Source organism: Arachis ipaensis, chromosome B4 (genome assembly GCF_059453495.1).
Source record: "Arachis ipaensis isolate K30076 ecotype BB chromosome B4, ASM5945349v1, whole genome shotgun sequence".
NCBI lineage: Eukaryota > Viridiplantae > Streptophyta > Magnoliopsida > Fabales > Fabaceae > Arachis > Arachis ipaensis.
The window spans coordinates 112,630,623-112,648,350 of NC_142439.1; the positions used below are offsets into that span (position 1 = coordinate 112,630,623).

At 32.3% G+C, this 17,728-nt stretch overlaps 1 protein-coding gene across 1 annotated transcript; it reads right to left on the reverse strand.

Annotated features, from left to right (window-relative positions):
• Window positions 1-2,675: 2,675 nt before the first annotated feature.
• LOC148568815 (uncharacterized) lies at window positions 2,676-4,028 on the reverse strand. The gene has a single exon (XM_088483800.1). It carries the CDS (start codon window positions 4,026-4,028, stop codon window positions 2,676-2,678), a length of 1,353 nt encoding a protein of 450 aa, XP_088339926.1.
• Between the last annotated feature and the right edge of the window lie 13,700 nt (window positions 4,029-17,728).

The window sequence follows — 17,728 nt, forward strand, 5'->3', positions numbered from 1 at the left end:
TAAATTCAGTAATCAAATATAGCACTAAACCTGAGTATAATCAAACTCAGTAAACACTATAATCAAATTCAGTAGTTAAATATAGCACTGAATCTGATTATAATTAAACTCAGTAAATATGTATAATCAAATTTAATAATCAAATATAGTACTAAACTTGAGTATCAAACTCAATAAACATGATAATTATAACAACTCGAATTTTTTAAAAATTAAATAATAAATTATTCAGGATTTATTATTTTACTTAAAGAAATTATTTTTTTAAATTAATTAAATTAAATTTTATAATACTTTGAATTTAAAATTCGTAAGATTTTTAAATAATTTTTATTATAATAAAATATTTTTAAAAAAATTAAAAATTATTATTATTATTATTATTACATAAAGTTCCTAAGTTACTTTAAGTAAAGCTCCTTTTATATATATATATATATATATTATATGCGGCTATTATTATTAGGCTCATTTACATGCAAACGGTAAGAAAGAAAGAACTAAATAAGGCTTTTATATATATATATATATATATATAGGTGCCATCTAGTGTACAGATGGATATATACAGAGTTTTGTCTTTTGTGGCTGAAAAGCGTGTCACTAAAAGTGTTGCTTAAAGAGAAAGTGTTATCCTTAATCGTTAACTTGGCTCTGATATCAATTTTTTCTACTATTACTAATTCTGATTTCATTTTTATAGTTTTTCAATCTTGTTTTAGTTTATAATATTCTTTTTTGCATGGATTATTGTATATAAAATCTTTTATCTGTTTGTCTTTTTCTTTAATATAATTTTTCAAATCCTCAAAAACTTCTTTTATTTCTACACTTTCTGTTGTTTCTAAATATCTTTTTAATTTTTCAACTTCATTCTCCATTTTTTCTTTCAACAGCTTTAATTCTTTTAAGTCATAATATGGTTTTCCAGGCATTTATAAATTTTTTAAGTTTAGCTCCAACTTGTTTATATTTATTCTTATTTCTATCCTTTTTATTATAAGGTCATTAATTTCGAACTGAAGATTATTTAATTCCCTTTTATACTCCTTTATTTTACTTTTTAATTTTTTCGCCCTTTTTCTTCTTATTTTGTTTTCTGGTCTTTCAATCTTTATATGCTTCATTATTTATCTTAGAATTTCTGTAAATTCTATCATCGATTCATCACTATTTTCTAGAGATTCTATTAATTTTTCTAGCTCTTCAACTTCTCTTTTCAACTTGTCATAGATTATTTTTAGAGTTTCAAATGCTCTTTGATTTATTTCAGAAAACCGTAAATAATTCAACCGATTTTCTCTTTCAAAGAGCTCTTGTTTCTTGTCTTGATAGGTTACATATATTTCTTCTTTATTTATTGTCATAACTTAGTGTTCAGGATTTCATTTAATTTTTCGACCTTTTTTGTTAATTCTTTTATTTCAGAATTTTCTTCTTTATTCTTTAACTTAGATAAACTTAAAGGGCTATTAATTTTGGATTCTCTTATTTAAAAATTTGATGAAACTAATTTTCCTGATGGTTCTTTTAGTAAAAGAACTGGATTTTCAATAGCTTTATATTTTGGTATTTCTGTCTTTACAATTTTCTGAAATAATTCATCGACATAAATTCTTTCTCTATTTTTAAATATTATACTATGATGACTATTTGTTAAAGCATAATTTATTGCATATGTAATTGAAAATGGTTCATCGTCTTGTTCCATTAGATTCTTTCTGTGAAATTTATAAGCCAAACTTATAGATCTTCCAGGATTTTCAGTTGATAAAGGTATAGCATATCCCAGATGGGCATTGAATTTAACATTTACGTTTGCCAAGTTTCCATGAACAATTCCAATTATTTGATCTATTAGGTCATCAGTAATTCTTTTGTCACAGATTGATAAGCTTATTGGTGAATTAATTCCTTTCATATATGTAGATTTGATTAAGACTTGTATAGTACTAATATGAATCCATCCAATTTTAGATCTTTTTTGTTGATCCTTAATTTTTTTTCAATCTGTTTGCTCAATTCTTCATCATTTATCAAGGCTATTTCAAGTTCTCCATTGGCGGATTTTATCTTTATAGGGGCTTCAAGTTGAATTTTTCCATAGTATATTATATTTTTTCTATTAAAAACTTCTTTTAAAAGATTTTGTTTATCAAAATTTTCATTTGATTTGAGATTTAATTCTGTTTTTAGAACAGCCTGTTTTTCATTATCTAATAAAGCAGTTAATCTATAATAATCAGATTCTTCTGTTAATTCTAAACTTTCTAAATAATTCATAATTGAAAGACTAGGATGAAGATGTACCTTTCTGGAGAAAAACTTCCTTTATTTAGTATATTTTACATAAGGTGTTCTTATCTCCAGAGGGGAGATTGTAGATACTAACTCCAGAGGGGAGTTTAGAACTATTTTTCCCTAAGGGAATTCTTCGTCAGACTACAGAATCGCCTCGGCAGCTTCCTCCTTGCTCTCCTAGCATATGAGTACTCTTAGCCTCCTGCTTTCTGTTTCTGATACCTCTACAATTGCCTAAGCAACCTATTTATAATAGTTGGGTTTGATGGACAATTCCCATCCTTACCCTTCTTATGACGTCATTGCTTATGTCATTGTTTGCTATCTTGCACCAGCTACATCGTTGGTGCTTTATGACCTAAGTGCTTATGTCACTATGCAATAATATTGAGAGATGCTTCAGATGTGTTGTCCTCCTCTTTTATCATGTGACCCTCAGATGCATTGTCCTCTTCTTTCATCATGTGAGTTGATTCCGTTTCATTATTGCTTTCTTCAGATAACTCTGAGGCACATAGCTGGCACTTGTGGTCTTCTCTGTCTTTTATCAAATAGCAGAGATTCCTCTTTATCCCTTCAGGGAGCTTTTCTAAAAGTCCGGATAAGTTGTAGAATGCTGATTCAAATTCTACCAAGAGTCTCATCTCTCTTTCTTCAATTTCATTTCTTTTGCTGGACACAAGCAAAGTATTTCTACTTTTATAATTAATCCTTGTGTGAGATTCCTTCGTTATTTTTTGAGTTCTTTCAAAGACCCTTGCTAATGTGCTGGCTAGCCTTCCTTCATGACTGTAAATTGTTAAGTCTTGAATCTGATCAATTGGTTGAAAATTTTCTGGAAAGACGGACATGAATATTACTTGGTGTGCTGGAACCAAGCATTCTTCTTCTTTATTAAAAATAGGTTGACTGTTTGTAAATTTTAGGGATATATCCCTTGGATTTACATTGTCAATCATATTTTTAAATCTCTTTATTGCATCAACGAATCCTGCAGGAAACTCACTAATAATTTTTAGATCATTAAAAATTAAAATTGTATCAATTAATCCATATTGGAAAAACTGATAGGTGTCAGATGGGGAAGCATCTGGAAATATAACCAGCTTTGTTAGCTGTTCTTTGGCAATAGGATAATATCCCAAAATTGCCCTTTTTTCTTCAGTCCAATTCAGGACTATGTTAAGGGTTTCTCTGAGATTTGATCTGCAGACCCTTTTCTTTTCCTTTATTTCAGCCCTTGTAGGGATGTTTCTTATTATCCCTGTTCTCTGGGTTTGAATTGGAGCTTTATCTACTCTTTTTAAGGTTTGTTCTGGATGAAGAGCTTCGTATTCCCTGAATGATTCCTTTGCTTCTTCCAGTGTTAGAAACCCTCCTTTATGAATTATCTTTGATTGATGTGTGAATGGTGCTGCTTTTTCCCAGGCATCATATACTCCTTTCATGGGGCCATTATAAATTACATAATATTTTTTATCTTGGGTGGATTTTTTAATAATTTCAGCAATTGTTTTATTTTCCGAAATTTTTTCTTCACTTGATTTGTCCACCACGCTTGGCTGGCTGAACTCTGATGGTGTTGCTTGTTGTGTTGATTTCATTGCTTCAATGGCCTTCTTGAGGGATTGGATCTGTGTCCTTATTTGCTGACAATGCTTGCATTTTTCGAGTTCTTGCTCATATTTTTGAATTTCTTGATCTAATGCGTTGTAGATGAACTCCATTCTCTTGTTAATGTATCTGCAATAACATTTTTGTCACCCTTAATATATTCAATTTTTATTGGATATTGTAACAAAAATAATTGCCATCTTACCAATCGTCCATGATTATAATCAACTTTTAAATTATATCGTATAAAACCTGTTAAGTAACTTGAATCTGTCCTTAATGTAAATTCTCTGGGTAGTAAATCAATTTTTCATTTCTTAAGAGATTTAATTGCTGCTAGAGTTTCCTTTTCATGAGTGGTATATCTTTGTTCTGTTGGAGTAAAAGTCCCTGAAATATACCTGCAAAATAATTCCTTTGGGGAATATTTAGAATCTAGTGATTCTTTTTCTTTTTCTAAACTTTTTATAGCTTTCTTAGCTTTTAGACATCCTGACCAGGTTATGTCTGAAGTATCTGTTTCTACTGTTAAGTAGTCATTTTCTTCTGGAATATAAAGTTCTGGAAGTTTTTCACATAATTTTTTAATCTTTTGAATTTGCATACTGTCTTTTTCGTCCCATTTCCATTCTTTTTTAGTACTTATTTTTGGAAATAAGCTTTTAGTGTATTCTGTTATATTCTTTAAAAAGTCTTGATCAGAAATATAATTTATACACCCTAAAAATCTTTGTAATTGTTTTCTATCTTCTATTTTACTAGGAAATAAATTTACCTTTTCTAGGACATTTGGCTGTAGTTTTAGCTTTCCTTGAGTGGATAGAATTAACCCAAGAAACTCTATTTCTTGTTTTGCTATTCTTACTTTCTTTTTGCTAAGAACTAATCCTTTTTCTTTACATCTTTCTAAAACTATTAATAATTTTTGAAGATGATCTTCTTTATCCTGTTTTGTAAAAATTAGTATATCATCAATGTACACTAAAACAAATTCATTTAACTCTTTTAGATTTTCTTCCATAAATCTTTGATAAATACCTGGGGCTTGTTTTAATCCGAATGGTAATACATTCCATTCATAGAGCAACACACTTGTTGATTCTTTTGTTGGGCAAGTAAAAGCAGTTAATTTCTTTGTTTCTTCGTCTAAACGAAGTTGCCAATATCCTGATTTTGCATCAAGAGATGAAAACCAAGTTGCTCCTTTGATTTTTTCTAAAATAGAATCTTTTCTTGGAAGCTTATGAGCATCACCAATAGTTGCTTCATTCATCTTCTTATAGTTAATAACCATTCTTCGTTTTTCCCTTTTAATTTCATTATTGTTTTCGACATAAAAGGCTGGAGCCGCATGAGGACTTTTACTTAATCTTATAATTTCTTTTTCCAAAAGATCTCTACATTCTAATGAAAACTCTTCTCTATCTCTTGCGGAATAAGGAATTTTATTTGGAACATTTCTCTCTTTTGTAGGATCTTTTAATTTAATACTTACTAATTCGTTATTTGTATTTTTAATATCTAAAGGATTTTCAGCACAAATTTCATCCAAGAGTTCTTCTATCTTTATTTCAAGATTATTTTTTGGGATATTTATCTGAAAGTATAGATTTAAATAACATGTTTCTAAAATAGAGAATATTTTAAATTTTAAGATCTTATCTATAGTAGTAGTTGGTATTTTTATACGTTTTGATTTTTGATTTATTGAAGAATCGTGTGGAGCTTTTAAAACTATATATGTTAATTCTTGAATGAATGGATGATATAGCTTTAAAAAGTTATTTCCTATGATAAAATCCATTCCAGAGTCTAACATATATATAGATGGAACAATGAACCTATAATTTTGAATAAAAATTTCAACCATTTCTGCTTTTTGGTTAATTTTATGTATTGATTTGTCAGCTATTCTAACTCTTAATGGTTTCTTTAATTTTTTCCAATCAAGTTTTATATTTGAACTAGCAAAGCATTGTGTTGCTCCAGAATCTATGAAAGCATTTATAAACTTTTCTGTTATTTTTATAGTAATAAATGTAGCATTATTACTCAGCCTCTGAGTCTGTTTCCGAGACATATTCAAAAATATAGTCTAAGTTATCATCAGATTCTTCTAATGGTTCCATAAAACAAGATTTAGCAATTTCTATTTGTTTAGTAAGATTATTTTTATCCTTCTTTTTCGGGCATTCATTTGCATAGTGTCCTTCTTCTTGGCAATACCAACATTTACAATTTTCTTTTTTATTCGGGCAATAGTTATTTCTTTGTCTTTTGTTTTTATTGTTATTTTCCTTTCTAAAATATCTCTTTTTTCTCCAGTTTGGATAGTATTTTCTTTTTCTAAATTGATATTTTCTTTTTCTTTGAAAATTTTTATTAAGACCATATTTTTGAGGTATCTCCTCATTATCCTGACAGCAAATTTTAATTATATTTGCAAATCTTTTTTGAGTTGCTTCTTGCATACAACGTTCTTTTATTTCCTCTCTTATTGCAGAGGTTGCTCCACCAAAATTATTTTCAATTGTCCCTCTATTTATTTCTCTTATAAATCTTCCCATTATAAATTCATTAGCAGGATATGGAAGTTTTGTTATATACATACTAAGATAATGATTTTTATCTTCTTCTTTTAATTTGTAATAATGTATTCTATATTCACATATATAAGACTCCACATTACATAAATCATATATCTGAATATTAGCTAAATGGTTTTTTGCTTCTTGATATTCTTTATTATAGACTTCTTGTCTATGATCTATAATATTTTTTCCAAAAAATTCTTTATATAGAATCATCATTATATATAATATCTTATCATAAGCTGATGTTTTTGTTTCTAATTCTTCTATTACTTGATTTTCTATTGATGTCATATAATCTCTTATAGTTCCTTTAGTATGAAACCCTATGTAATTCCAAATGTCTCTTCCAGACAATTCACTAAGTTTTGGATTAGTAAAGGCTTCTAATAAGAAGGAATTCAACCAGTTTTCGAAAATTTCTTTTTCATTCTTTTTACAATCTAAATCGAGCATTCTATCTCCTTCCATTTCCTGGATTTTAGGGATGTATTTTGATGGTATTTTTGTATATTTTGAATCTTTATTTATAAACCCTTTCTTAAAGGCATAATTATCAAAATCTGTTTCCCATTTAAATTGAGATTGATTATCTTTAGATGTTCCAGCTTCATTTTTTACTTGTATTGGAATTGCTGGTTCTTCGTCACTTGAGTAATCTAGGATGTGTTCTTCATTTTCTATATTTTCAGAATTTACTAATTCTTCTTCTATTTGAAATCCCTGTTCCATAACATTATTTTCTTGAGCCATTTTTAATTGTTTAAAAAGCATTGTAACTTCTTCTAATTTTTCTTCAATATTCATAATTTTAGTGGTGGTTTTACTTTTAAATCTGTTATGTTGATTATATTTTGAAAATTTTCTTCTTTGAAATTTTCTTTTTCCTTATTTCTTTGAAATTTTATGGATACTAATATTTCTTCAAGCATGTCTACTATAGAATTTAATTGTGGGTTAAAGGTATGATAAAGATATGGTGAATCATTTCCATGGTAACATTTTTTAGAAATTCCGTGTGAGAAATAAGTTTTTTCAGGTTTTTGGAGTCCTTCAATAAAACTTATAGTAAAATAAAGATTTTGAGAAAAATCATTTTGTATTGATTTTAAGAATTCGGTGTCATTACAGTTAACATTAGTTAAAATCATTAATTTTTGATCTATTAATTTTGATAACTTAATTATTTCTTCTCTTAAATCTTCTAATTTACTTTTTTCCATTAGGTGACGCTTTTCTTTATGAAGAGTTACGATTTTAAATGAAAAGTGTGACTTTAAGATGTGTGGTATGAATTTTGCCACGTAAGCACATCTATAAATTTAGATCTGTATCCTATATTTCTCCATATATATATTATAGTTACACATGTTTTCTTTCCATCCAATAACTATGACACGTAATCATTAAGCCACTAATTATCATCATCATCTCATCTTCATTCAGCCGAAAGCATTTGGAGAAAGGACAGAAATAAAATCGAGAGAGAGAGTGAGGTGTGAGGCCATGGAACCGTGAGTTTTCTTTCACCATTTTTTACGATCCATAACTCCAATAAAAAATTTAATTTGGTAAAAGTATTCGTATCCTTTTTTTTAGAGGTTAGCACCATTTTTAATCAATAGAAGTTGACGGTGACATAGCTCCCTTATTCTTTGAGTTCTGCCAACTAGAGTTCTAAGAGGCACGGACGATTCCGGACATTTTCTTTTTCGATGGCTTGGTCAGAAGGATTCTCCGGATCTTCGAGTATTTTAATTTCATACTAAGGTAGGAGATTTTATTTTAAAATTAATCGTTTTAATTTATGAATGCCATTGAAGTTTAGTGAATAAGTGCAAATAATTTATAAATGTCTCGTGTGACTAGTTTTGTTGTTGTGAGTGGTTAATTGATGAAATTGAATTGCAACTGGTTGAATTGAGACTGTGACTGATGTTATTTTTCTGATTTTGATAGAATTGTTTAAAATTCTAATTTATGTGATTATACTGAATTGGTTGGTTGTGGCTGTATTCTGATTATTGAGAATAAGTGTATGCTATTGATTTTAGTTATTTGATGTATCGGAGTGGCCGTGGAACTGACTTGCGACTGATTGGTTTTGGTTTTAATGGTTGTTGATGTTGATTCATGAATAATTAGAATTAAGTCTGAAAACTGTTAAATAATTGAAGTTTAATTATTGAATTGTTTCTTTGAAAAATAACTTTTAAAACAAAATAGCAACTTTGCTAAAGATTAAATGATTTTAAATTAACTAGAACTTTGGAAGGCTGATTTCTGGGATTAGTAGTTGATTGAGTTGAATTTTGGAAAGGATTCTATGATATGCGAAAAGTAATTATGAATTGATGAGATTGGAGTTGGATTGATAGATTACATGGGAATTCTGGAGTATGATTGATTTGTTAAATTGTGAATGTCTGATTGATTGAGAAACGTCTATTTGATAATTGTTGAGAAAGAGAGAACCTGTAAGGGTGGCTAATCCCGAGTTTTAGGTGAAGTGCTGCCGAAAATTTTATAAAATTTGGGACTTTATTTGAAATTTCATTTTAAAAGATTTGGTTTTGGAAAGTTAAATTATTTGAGACTTATTTAGTTGGGAAAATATTTATACTATTTTGAATTCGATTTATTAAGAAAAGTATAATTTTTTAAATCCAATCTTTTGAGGAGAGATTTTATTTTAAGTTATGAAATGAATTCGGTTTGTTAAGTATAAGAAAGAAAGGGATAAGAGAACACGGCACGTGTGATTATGGAATGACTAAAAGGTCACGGAGGGTGACGAAAAGTAAATAGTTAAGGTGCTGATTTGAAAATGTTAAGTCGTGGGTTTTATGTGTGAATATTGTGTGGGGATGCCCGTGTGTATGGAATGGATTCCAAGAGAAAGGGGCACATGTTTCAGTTGGAGAATCAGCGCCTGCAAGTACTTGCAGAGGTCATGTTCAGCATACTTCAGCTGGATAATCAGCGCCTGCAAGAAGTAAAAACTTGTAGAGGTTATGCCGCTGGAATGCCTTTTCTAACTTGCGAGTTGGATTGCGTCGGGTGTCGGTCGAAACCGAAAAATAAGCTCATTACCTGCGATAGGACTAGACATGCATCATCATTGTTTGCACATTTGCATTTAATTGTGTTTGCTTATCTTGTCTCTCTGTGATTGTGCTGTTTGTCTTATTGCTATTAGTTTGTGTATTGAGGTGACTGAGAATTGAGGTTGTGATTGAGTTTTGTTTAAAAATTCAGAAATTTAAAGAAGGTAATTAATTATGTAAAGTAAAAGTAAAAAATATTTTCAAAGGTATAACAAAATAGTTTTACTGGGTAAGTTAATAATCTGCATTATATTCATTACTTTTACGGCATTCTCATTCCCTACTGAGAACACGTGGTTTGTTCTCACCCCAAAATCTTCCACCCTTTCAGTGACAGGTTTGAAGGTTTAATATGAAGCTGCGGACGAGTAGTAGATTTACTTGTGATTCCTGTTGTTTTATAGAGTTCCATCGCCCTTGATGCTTTAGCTTTTATTTTATCCAGAGGGATAGGTATTGTATTCGAGTTTTATATTGAATTTATTTGTATAGCACTTATTGTTATTAATAATTATGTCATTACTATTATTTGATAATCTTTGATATGTGATTTTAATTACTAAAAATAAATCGCTGAAAATTTCTCTAAAACTAAAACGCGATATCGAACTAAAGGTTCAATATTAAATAGTTAATAAGGAAAACAGGTTAGTAATGCCTTAATTTTGGCACGATCATGACGTGCTAAAAGTTAGAGTGTTACATTATGGTATCAGAGCAGTTCATTCCTATTAGAGTCTTGAGAATGGACTGATTATGCTTTACTGCATACTCTGAATGTCTGTCGTGCAATAGGACTTGTCCTAGTGACAAGAATTTGAGTTTCAGAAGCATGATTGTCTATTGATTAATGCTGTTAGACTATCATTGCATTCTTCATGGTATTAAGCTTGACCAGCTTAACACTAATGGTTTATGTATATGAGAGCACTATCGGGTTATCCTAGGTGGAATAGAAGTAATAGATAACGCATATTGCGGGGTTTAGAAAATGCTAGAGGTTGCGTCTCAAGGTTACTCGGCTACGTGTTTCAAACTCTGCTAGTGTCATGTGATTTGTTCCTTTATAGTTTGCCTTGAAGTTCATATTTGAGATTTCTTTCTTGAAAAATTAGTTTGCTTATTCTTCAATCATGTTCCCTATTCATATGCATTCTTGCTGATCTTAAAGGCATATGTTTGCTCTTCTTGAGATGCGATTTGGTTCTTCGCTTCATGACTTGCATCTCATGAATATCCTTACCGGATGATATCCTTGATATCTTCTTGACGTTCTTGACTTAACTTCTTATTGGGAAGAAGCTTTGATTTGATTTGTTCCCCGTCTGATTGTATTTTTAAACATTCTCTTAAATTCATGTGAACCCCATTCATAAATTCTGTTCTTTTCTTCCTAAGTTTGATATCCTTTTAGGTAACTCAAGCTTGTTTTAGAATAACGTGAGATTCCTCCTTGTGCTGTTTAAACTCCTTTTCTTGGCTCATGTATTTTCTGATGTAACTTTGGACTTGTTGATGCATCAAAGAGAAACATAGAAATCTTTGTGAACATTTTTCTTGTTGCTTGTCCTTTCTCTGAGGTCTTGTATCCTTTTGAGTGACTTGAGACTTGTTTTGGTGACACGTACGATCGTTAAATATAGCAAGCGATATGTTAGTTCTTTAGGATACGTTTTGCGGACACAAAAGATGGAGTTTGTAAGTGAGCGACTGGTGCACGAAATTGTGATCTCCAGGCTCGAACAAATCCTGGTAATGGCTCCAAAGCTTGGTGCTCTGATCTTAATTCATAGTTGTCACAACTTCGATACAACTAACCAGCAAGTGCACTGGGTCGTCCAAGTAATACCTTACGTGAGTAAGGGTTGAATCCCACGGAGATTGTTGGTATGAAGCAAGCTATGGTCACCTTGTAAATCTCAGTCAGGCAGATATAAAGTGATAATGGTGTTTTCGAATATTATATAGTAAAATAGGGATAGAGATACTTATGTAATTCATTGGTAGGAATTTCAGACAAGCGAATGGAGATGCTTTTCGTTCCTCTGAACCTCTGCTTTCCTGCTATCTTCATCCAATCAGTCTTACTCCTTTCCATGGCTGGCTGTATGCAAGGGCATCACCGTTGTCAGTGGCTACATCCCCTCCTCTCAGTGAATAATATGCTCACGCACCCTGTCACGGCACGGCTATTCATCTGTCGGTTCTTGATCATGCTGGAATAGGATTCACCCTCCTTTTGCGTCTGTCACTAACGCCCAACAATCGCGAGTTTGAAGCTCGTCACAGTCATTCAATCATTGAATCCTACTCGGAATACCACAGACAAGGTTTAGACTTTCCGGATTCTCTTGAATGCCGCCATCATTCTAGCTTACGCCACGAAGATTCTGGTTAGGAGATCTAAGAGATATTCATTCTAGCTTAATTCATGTAGAACAGAAGTGTTTGTCGGGCACGCGTTCATAAGGGAGAAGGATGATGAGCGTCACACATAATCATCACCTTCATCACGTTCTTGGGTGCGAATGGATATCTTAGAAGCGAAATAAGATGAATTGAATAGAAAACAGAAGTACTTTGCATTAATCTTTGAGGAACAGCAGAGCTCCACACCTTAATCTATGGAGTGTAGAAACTCTACCGTTTGAAAATACATAAGTGAAGGTCCAGGCATGGCTGAGATGGCCAGCCCCTCTGATCTAAGAACCAGGCGTCCAAAGATGCCTAATACAATAGTAAAAGGTCCTATTTATAATAAACTAGTCACTAAGGTTTACATGAGTAAGTAATTGATGCATAAATCCACTTCCGGGGCCCACTTGGTGTGTGTTTGGGCTGAGCTTAAGTGTAGCACGTGCAGAGGCCATTTGTGGAGTTGAACGCCAGTTTCTGTGCCAGTTTGGGCGTTCAACTCTGGTTTTGGATCCTTTTCTGGCGCTGGACGCCAGATTTAGGCAGAAGGCTGACGTTGAACGCCAGTTTACATCATCTATTTTTGGCCAAAGTATAGACTATTATATATTGCTGGAAAGCCCTGGATGTCTACTTTCCAACGCAATTGGAAGCGCGCCATTTTGAGTTCTGTAGCTCCAGAAAATCCACTTTGAGTGCAGGGAGGTCAGAAAGTCCCTCAATTTCAGCCAGAAAATACCTGAAATCACAGAAAAACACACAAACTCATAGTAAAGTCCAGAAATGTGAATTTAACACAAAATCTATTAAAAACATCCCTAAAAGTAACTAGATCCTACTAAAAACATACTAAAAACAATGCCAAAAAGCGTATAAATTATCCGCTCATCACAACACCAAACTTAAATTGTTGCTTGTCTCCAAGCAACTGAAAATCAAAATAGGATATAAAGAATAGAATATACTATAAATTCCAAACTATCAATGAAACATAGCTCCAATCAAATGAGCGGGACTTATAGCTTTTTGCCTCTTGAATAGTTTTGGCATCTCACTTTATCCATTGAGGTTCAGAATGATTGGCATCTATAGGAACTTCAGATTTCGAATAGTGTTATTGACTCTCTTAGTTTAGTATGATGATTTTTGAACACAGCTATTTTATGAGTCTTGGCCGTGGCCCTAAGCACTTTGTTTTCCAGTATTACCACCGGATACATAAATGCCACAGACACATAGCTGGGTGAACCTTTTCAGATTGTGACTCAGCTTTGCTAAAGTCCCCAATTAGAGGTGTCTAGGGTTATTAAGCACACTCTTTTTTTTTTTTTTTTGCTTTGGACCTTGACTTTAACCGCTCAGTCTCAAGCTTTCACTTGACACCTACACGCCACAAGCACATGGTTAGGGACAGCTTGGTTTAGCCGCTTAGACCAGGATTTTATTCCTTTAGGCCCTCCTATCCACTGATGCTCAAAGCCTTGGGATCCTTTTTATTGCCCTTGCCTTTTGGTTTTAAGGGTTATTGGCTTTTTCTGCTTGCTTTTTTCTTTCTATATTTTTTTTTCGCCTATTTTTTTTTCTCTCTTTTTTTTTTCTGCAAGCTTTGTTCTTTGCTGCTTTTTCTTGCTTCAAGAATCATTTTTATGATTTTTCAGATTATCAAATAACATGTCTCCTAGTCATCATTCTTTCAAGAGCCAACATATTTAACATTCTCAAACAACAACTTCAAAAGACATATGCACTGTTCAAGCATACATTTAGAAAACAAGAAGCATTGTCACCACATCAATATAATTAAACTAAGTTCAAGGATAAATTCAAAACTCATGTACTTCTTGTTCTTTTGAATTAAAACATTTTTCATTTAAGAGAGGTGATAGATTCATAGGACATTCATAACTTTAAGACATAGTTACTAACTACTAATGATCATGTAATGAAGACACAAACATAGATAAGCACATAACATAGAAAACGAAAAACAGAGAAAGTAAGAGCAAGGAATGAATCCACCTTAGTGATGATGGCGTTTCAATGATGTTCTTGGGCTCTTCTATGTCTCTTCCTTGCCTTTGCGGCTTGATTCCTAGTGATATTTTTTTTTTTTTGGGATTTCTATCCTCAGTTGCTTCTAATAATTATGTGGAGGGAGGTGCATCTCCTGAGGTATCTCAGGGATCTCTTGATTTGCAGCCACATGTTCTACCACTGAGCTATAGATCCTTTACATAATTGTTTTACCACACCAAACTTAGAATGTTGCTCGCCCTCGAGCAAAAGAAGAAGGAATAGATGAAGAAGAAGATGTGGAAAAAAAACTAGGATTATGAGGAGGTAAGGTGGAGATCCTGTGGGGTTCACAGATCCTGAGGTGATCCTGTGGGGTCCACAGATCCTGAGGTGTCAAGGCATTTACATCCCTGCACCAAATTAGGCATGTAAAATGCCCTTGCACACAACTCTGGGCGTTCAGCGCCAAGTTGGTGGCCATTTTGGGCGTTCAGCGCCCATTTGTTGCCATTTCTGGCGTTGAACGCCAGAACCATGCTTGTTCTGGGCGTTCAGCGCCAGGATGCTGCCCATTTGGGCGTTCAGCGCCAGAACCATGCTCTGTTCTGGCGTTGAACGCCAGGCAGATGCTTCCTCCAGGGTGTGATTTTTCTTCTGCTGTTTTTGATTCCGTTTTCAATTTTTTTGTTTATTTTGTGACTCCACATGATCATGAACATTATTATTATTATTTTCGGCTGCCATCTCCTCTTCCTGTTCGAAAATTTCTGAAAGGTTATCTTTGGATTGTTGTATTTTAGCTTCTCTTAATTTTCTCTTCAGAGTCCTTTCAGGTTCTGGATCTGCTTCAACAAGAATATTCTTGTCCTTGCTCCTGCTCATATGACAAAGAAGAGGGCGCAGAAAAATAATAATAATAGAGATCCTCTTTTTTTTTTTTTGAGTAATGGAGAGATGTTAGTGGATGAATAAACAAATAGAATAAGATGAGAGAGGGGAAATTTCGAAAATAATTTTTGAAAAAGAGTTAGTGATTTTTGAAAATAGTTTTTGAAAAAGGTTAGTAGTTTTTTTTTCGAAAATTCAAAATAAAAATAAAATAATTAGTTAATTAAAAAGAAATTTTTGAAAAAGAGGAAGATATTTTCAAAAATTAGAGAGAGAGAGTTAGTTAGGTAGTTTTGAAAAAGTTAAGAAACAAACAAAAAGTTGGTTAGTTAGTTGAAACAAATTTTGAAAAGATAAGAAGTTAGGAAGTTAGAAAAGATATTTTGAAAAAGATAAGATGAGAAGATATTTTTGAAAAGATATGATAGAAATTAGTTTTGAAAAAGATTTGATTTTTAAAATCACAATTAATGACTTGATTCACAAGAAATCACAAGATATGATTCTAGGACTTAAAGTTTGAATCTTTCTTAACAAGCAAGTAACAAACTTAAAATTTTTGAATCAAAACATTAATTGATTATGGTATTTTCAAAAATTTGATATAAAAATGAGAAAAAGATTTTTGAAATTTATTTTTGAAATTTTCAAAAATAACCAAGAATTTTGAAAAAGATTTGATTTTTGAAAAAGATTTTGAAAAAGATAAGATTTTCAAATTGAAAATTTGATTTGACTCATGAGAAACAATTTGATTTTAAAAATTTTTGAAAAAGTCAACTCAAATTTTCGAATTTGATGAGAGAAAAAGGGAAAGATATTTTTTTGGTTTTTGAATTTTTATGATGAGAGAGAAAAACAAGAAAAATGATGCAATGCATGGCAATTTTAGATCAAAATTATGAATGTGTGCAAGAATGATATGAATGTCAAGATGAACACCAAGAACACCGTGAATATCATGATGAACATCAAGAACATATTTTTGAAAAATTTTATATGCAGAGAAAACATGCAAGACACCAAACTCAGAAATCTTTCATGTTTAGACTCTAATAAATAAAAAATGTACATGTAAAACAAGAAAAGACACAAAACAAGGAAAATATCAAGATCAAACAAGAAGACTGACAAAGAACAACTTGAAGATCATGAAGAACACTATGAATGCATGAAATTTTCGAAAAATGCAAGATGCACATGCAATTGACACCAAACTTATAACATGACTCAAGATTCAAACAAGAAACACAAAATATTTTTTATTTTTATGATTTTATGATTTTTTTTGGATTTTTATTTTATATTTTTCGAAAATTATTTAGAAAAAAAGAAAAATAAGGATTCAAAATTTTTAATATGAATTCTAGGAATCTTATGCTCTAAAGCTCCAATCAAAGGGTCAGGCATGGCTTAATAGCCAGCCAAGCTTTAGTATGTAACTCAGACATGACACGCCTGACATTCCTTACATTCAACAGCCAATTGGCTAAGAAAGATAAAAAAGCTCTTCTCTTGGGTATAAGGATTGAGACATGGCTTTACAGCCAGCCAGGCTTCAACATGCTTCATGAAACGCTAGAATTCATTCTTAAAAATTCTGAAGCCATAGAATAATTTATTTTTGAAAACATATTTTTAGTGAAATATTTTTTTTTTCGAAAACAAGTGAGGAATTTTTGAAAGATTTTTGAAAAATTTTTGAAAACAAAACAAAAAGAAAATTACCTAATCTGAGCAACAAGATGAACCGTCAGTTGTCCATACTCGAACAATCTCCGGCAACGGCGCCAAAAACTTGGTGCACGAAATTGTGATCTCCAGGCTCGAACAAATCCTGGTAATGGCTCCAAAGCTTGGTGCTCTGATCTTAATTCATAGTTGTCACAACTTCGATACAACTAACCAGCAAGTGCACTGGGTCGTCCAAGTAATACCTTACGTGAGTAAGGGTCGAATCCCACGGAGATTGTTGGTATGAAGCAAGTTATGGTCACCTTGTAAATCTCAGTCAGGCAGATATAAAGTGATAATGGTGTTTTCGAATATTATATAGTAAAATAGGGATAGAGATACTTATGTAATTCATTGGTAGGAATTTCAGACAAGCGAATGGAGATGCTTTTCGTTCCTCTGAACCTCTGCTTTCCTGCTATCTTCATCCAATCAGTCTTACTCCTTTCCATGGCTGGCTGTATGCAAGGGCATCACCGTTGTCAGTGGCTACATCCCCTCCTCTCAGTGAATAATATGCTCACGCACCCTGTCACGGCACGGCTATTCATCTGTCGGTTCTCGATCATGCTGGAATAGGATTCACCCTCCTTTTGCGTCTGTCACTAACGCCCAACAATCGCGAGTTTGAAGCTCGTCACAGTCATTCAATCATTGAATCCTACTCGGAATACCACAGACAAGGTTTAGACTTTCCGGATTCTCTTGAATGCCGCCATCATTCTAGCTTACGCCACGAAGATTCTGGTTAGGAGATCTAAGAGATATTCATTCTAGCTTAATTCATGTAGAACAGAAGTGTTTGTCGGGCACGCGTTCATAAGGGAGAAGGATGATGAGCGTCACACATAATCATCACCTTCATCACGTTCTTGGGTGCGAATGGATATCTTAGAAGCGAAATAAGATGAATTGAATAGAAAACAGAAGTACTTTGCATTAATCTTTGAGGAACAGCAGAGCTCCACACCTTAATCTATGGAGTGTAGAAACTCTACCGTTTGAAAATACATAAGTGAAGGTCCAGGCATGGCCGAGATGGCCAGCCCCTCTGATCTAAGA

Coding starts and splice junctions, on each gene's coding strand:
- LOC148568815 (XM_088483800.1), bottom strand. CDS start 4,028: ATGGAGTTCATCTACAACGCATTAGATCAAGAAATTCAAAAATATGAG.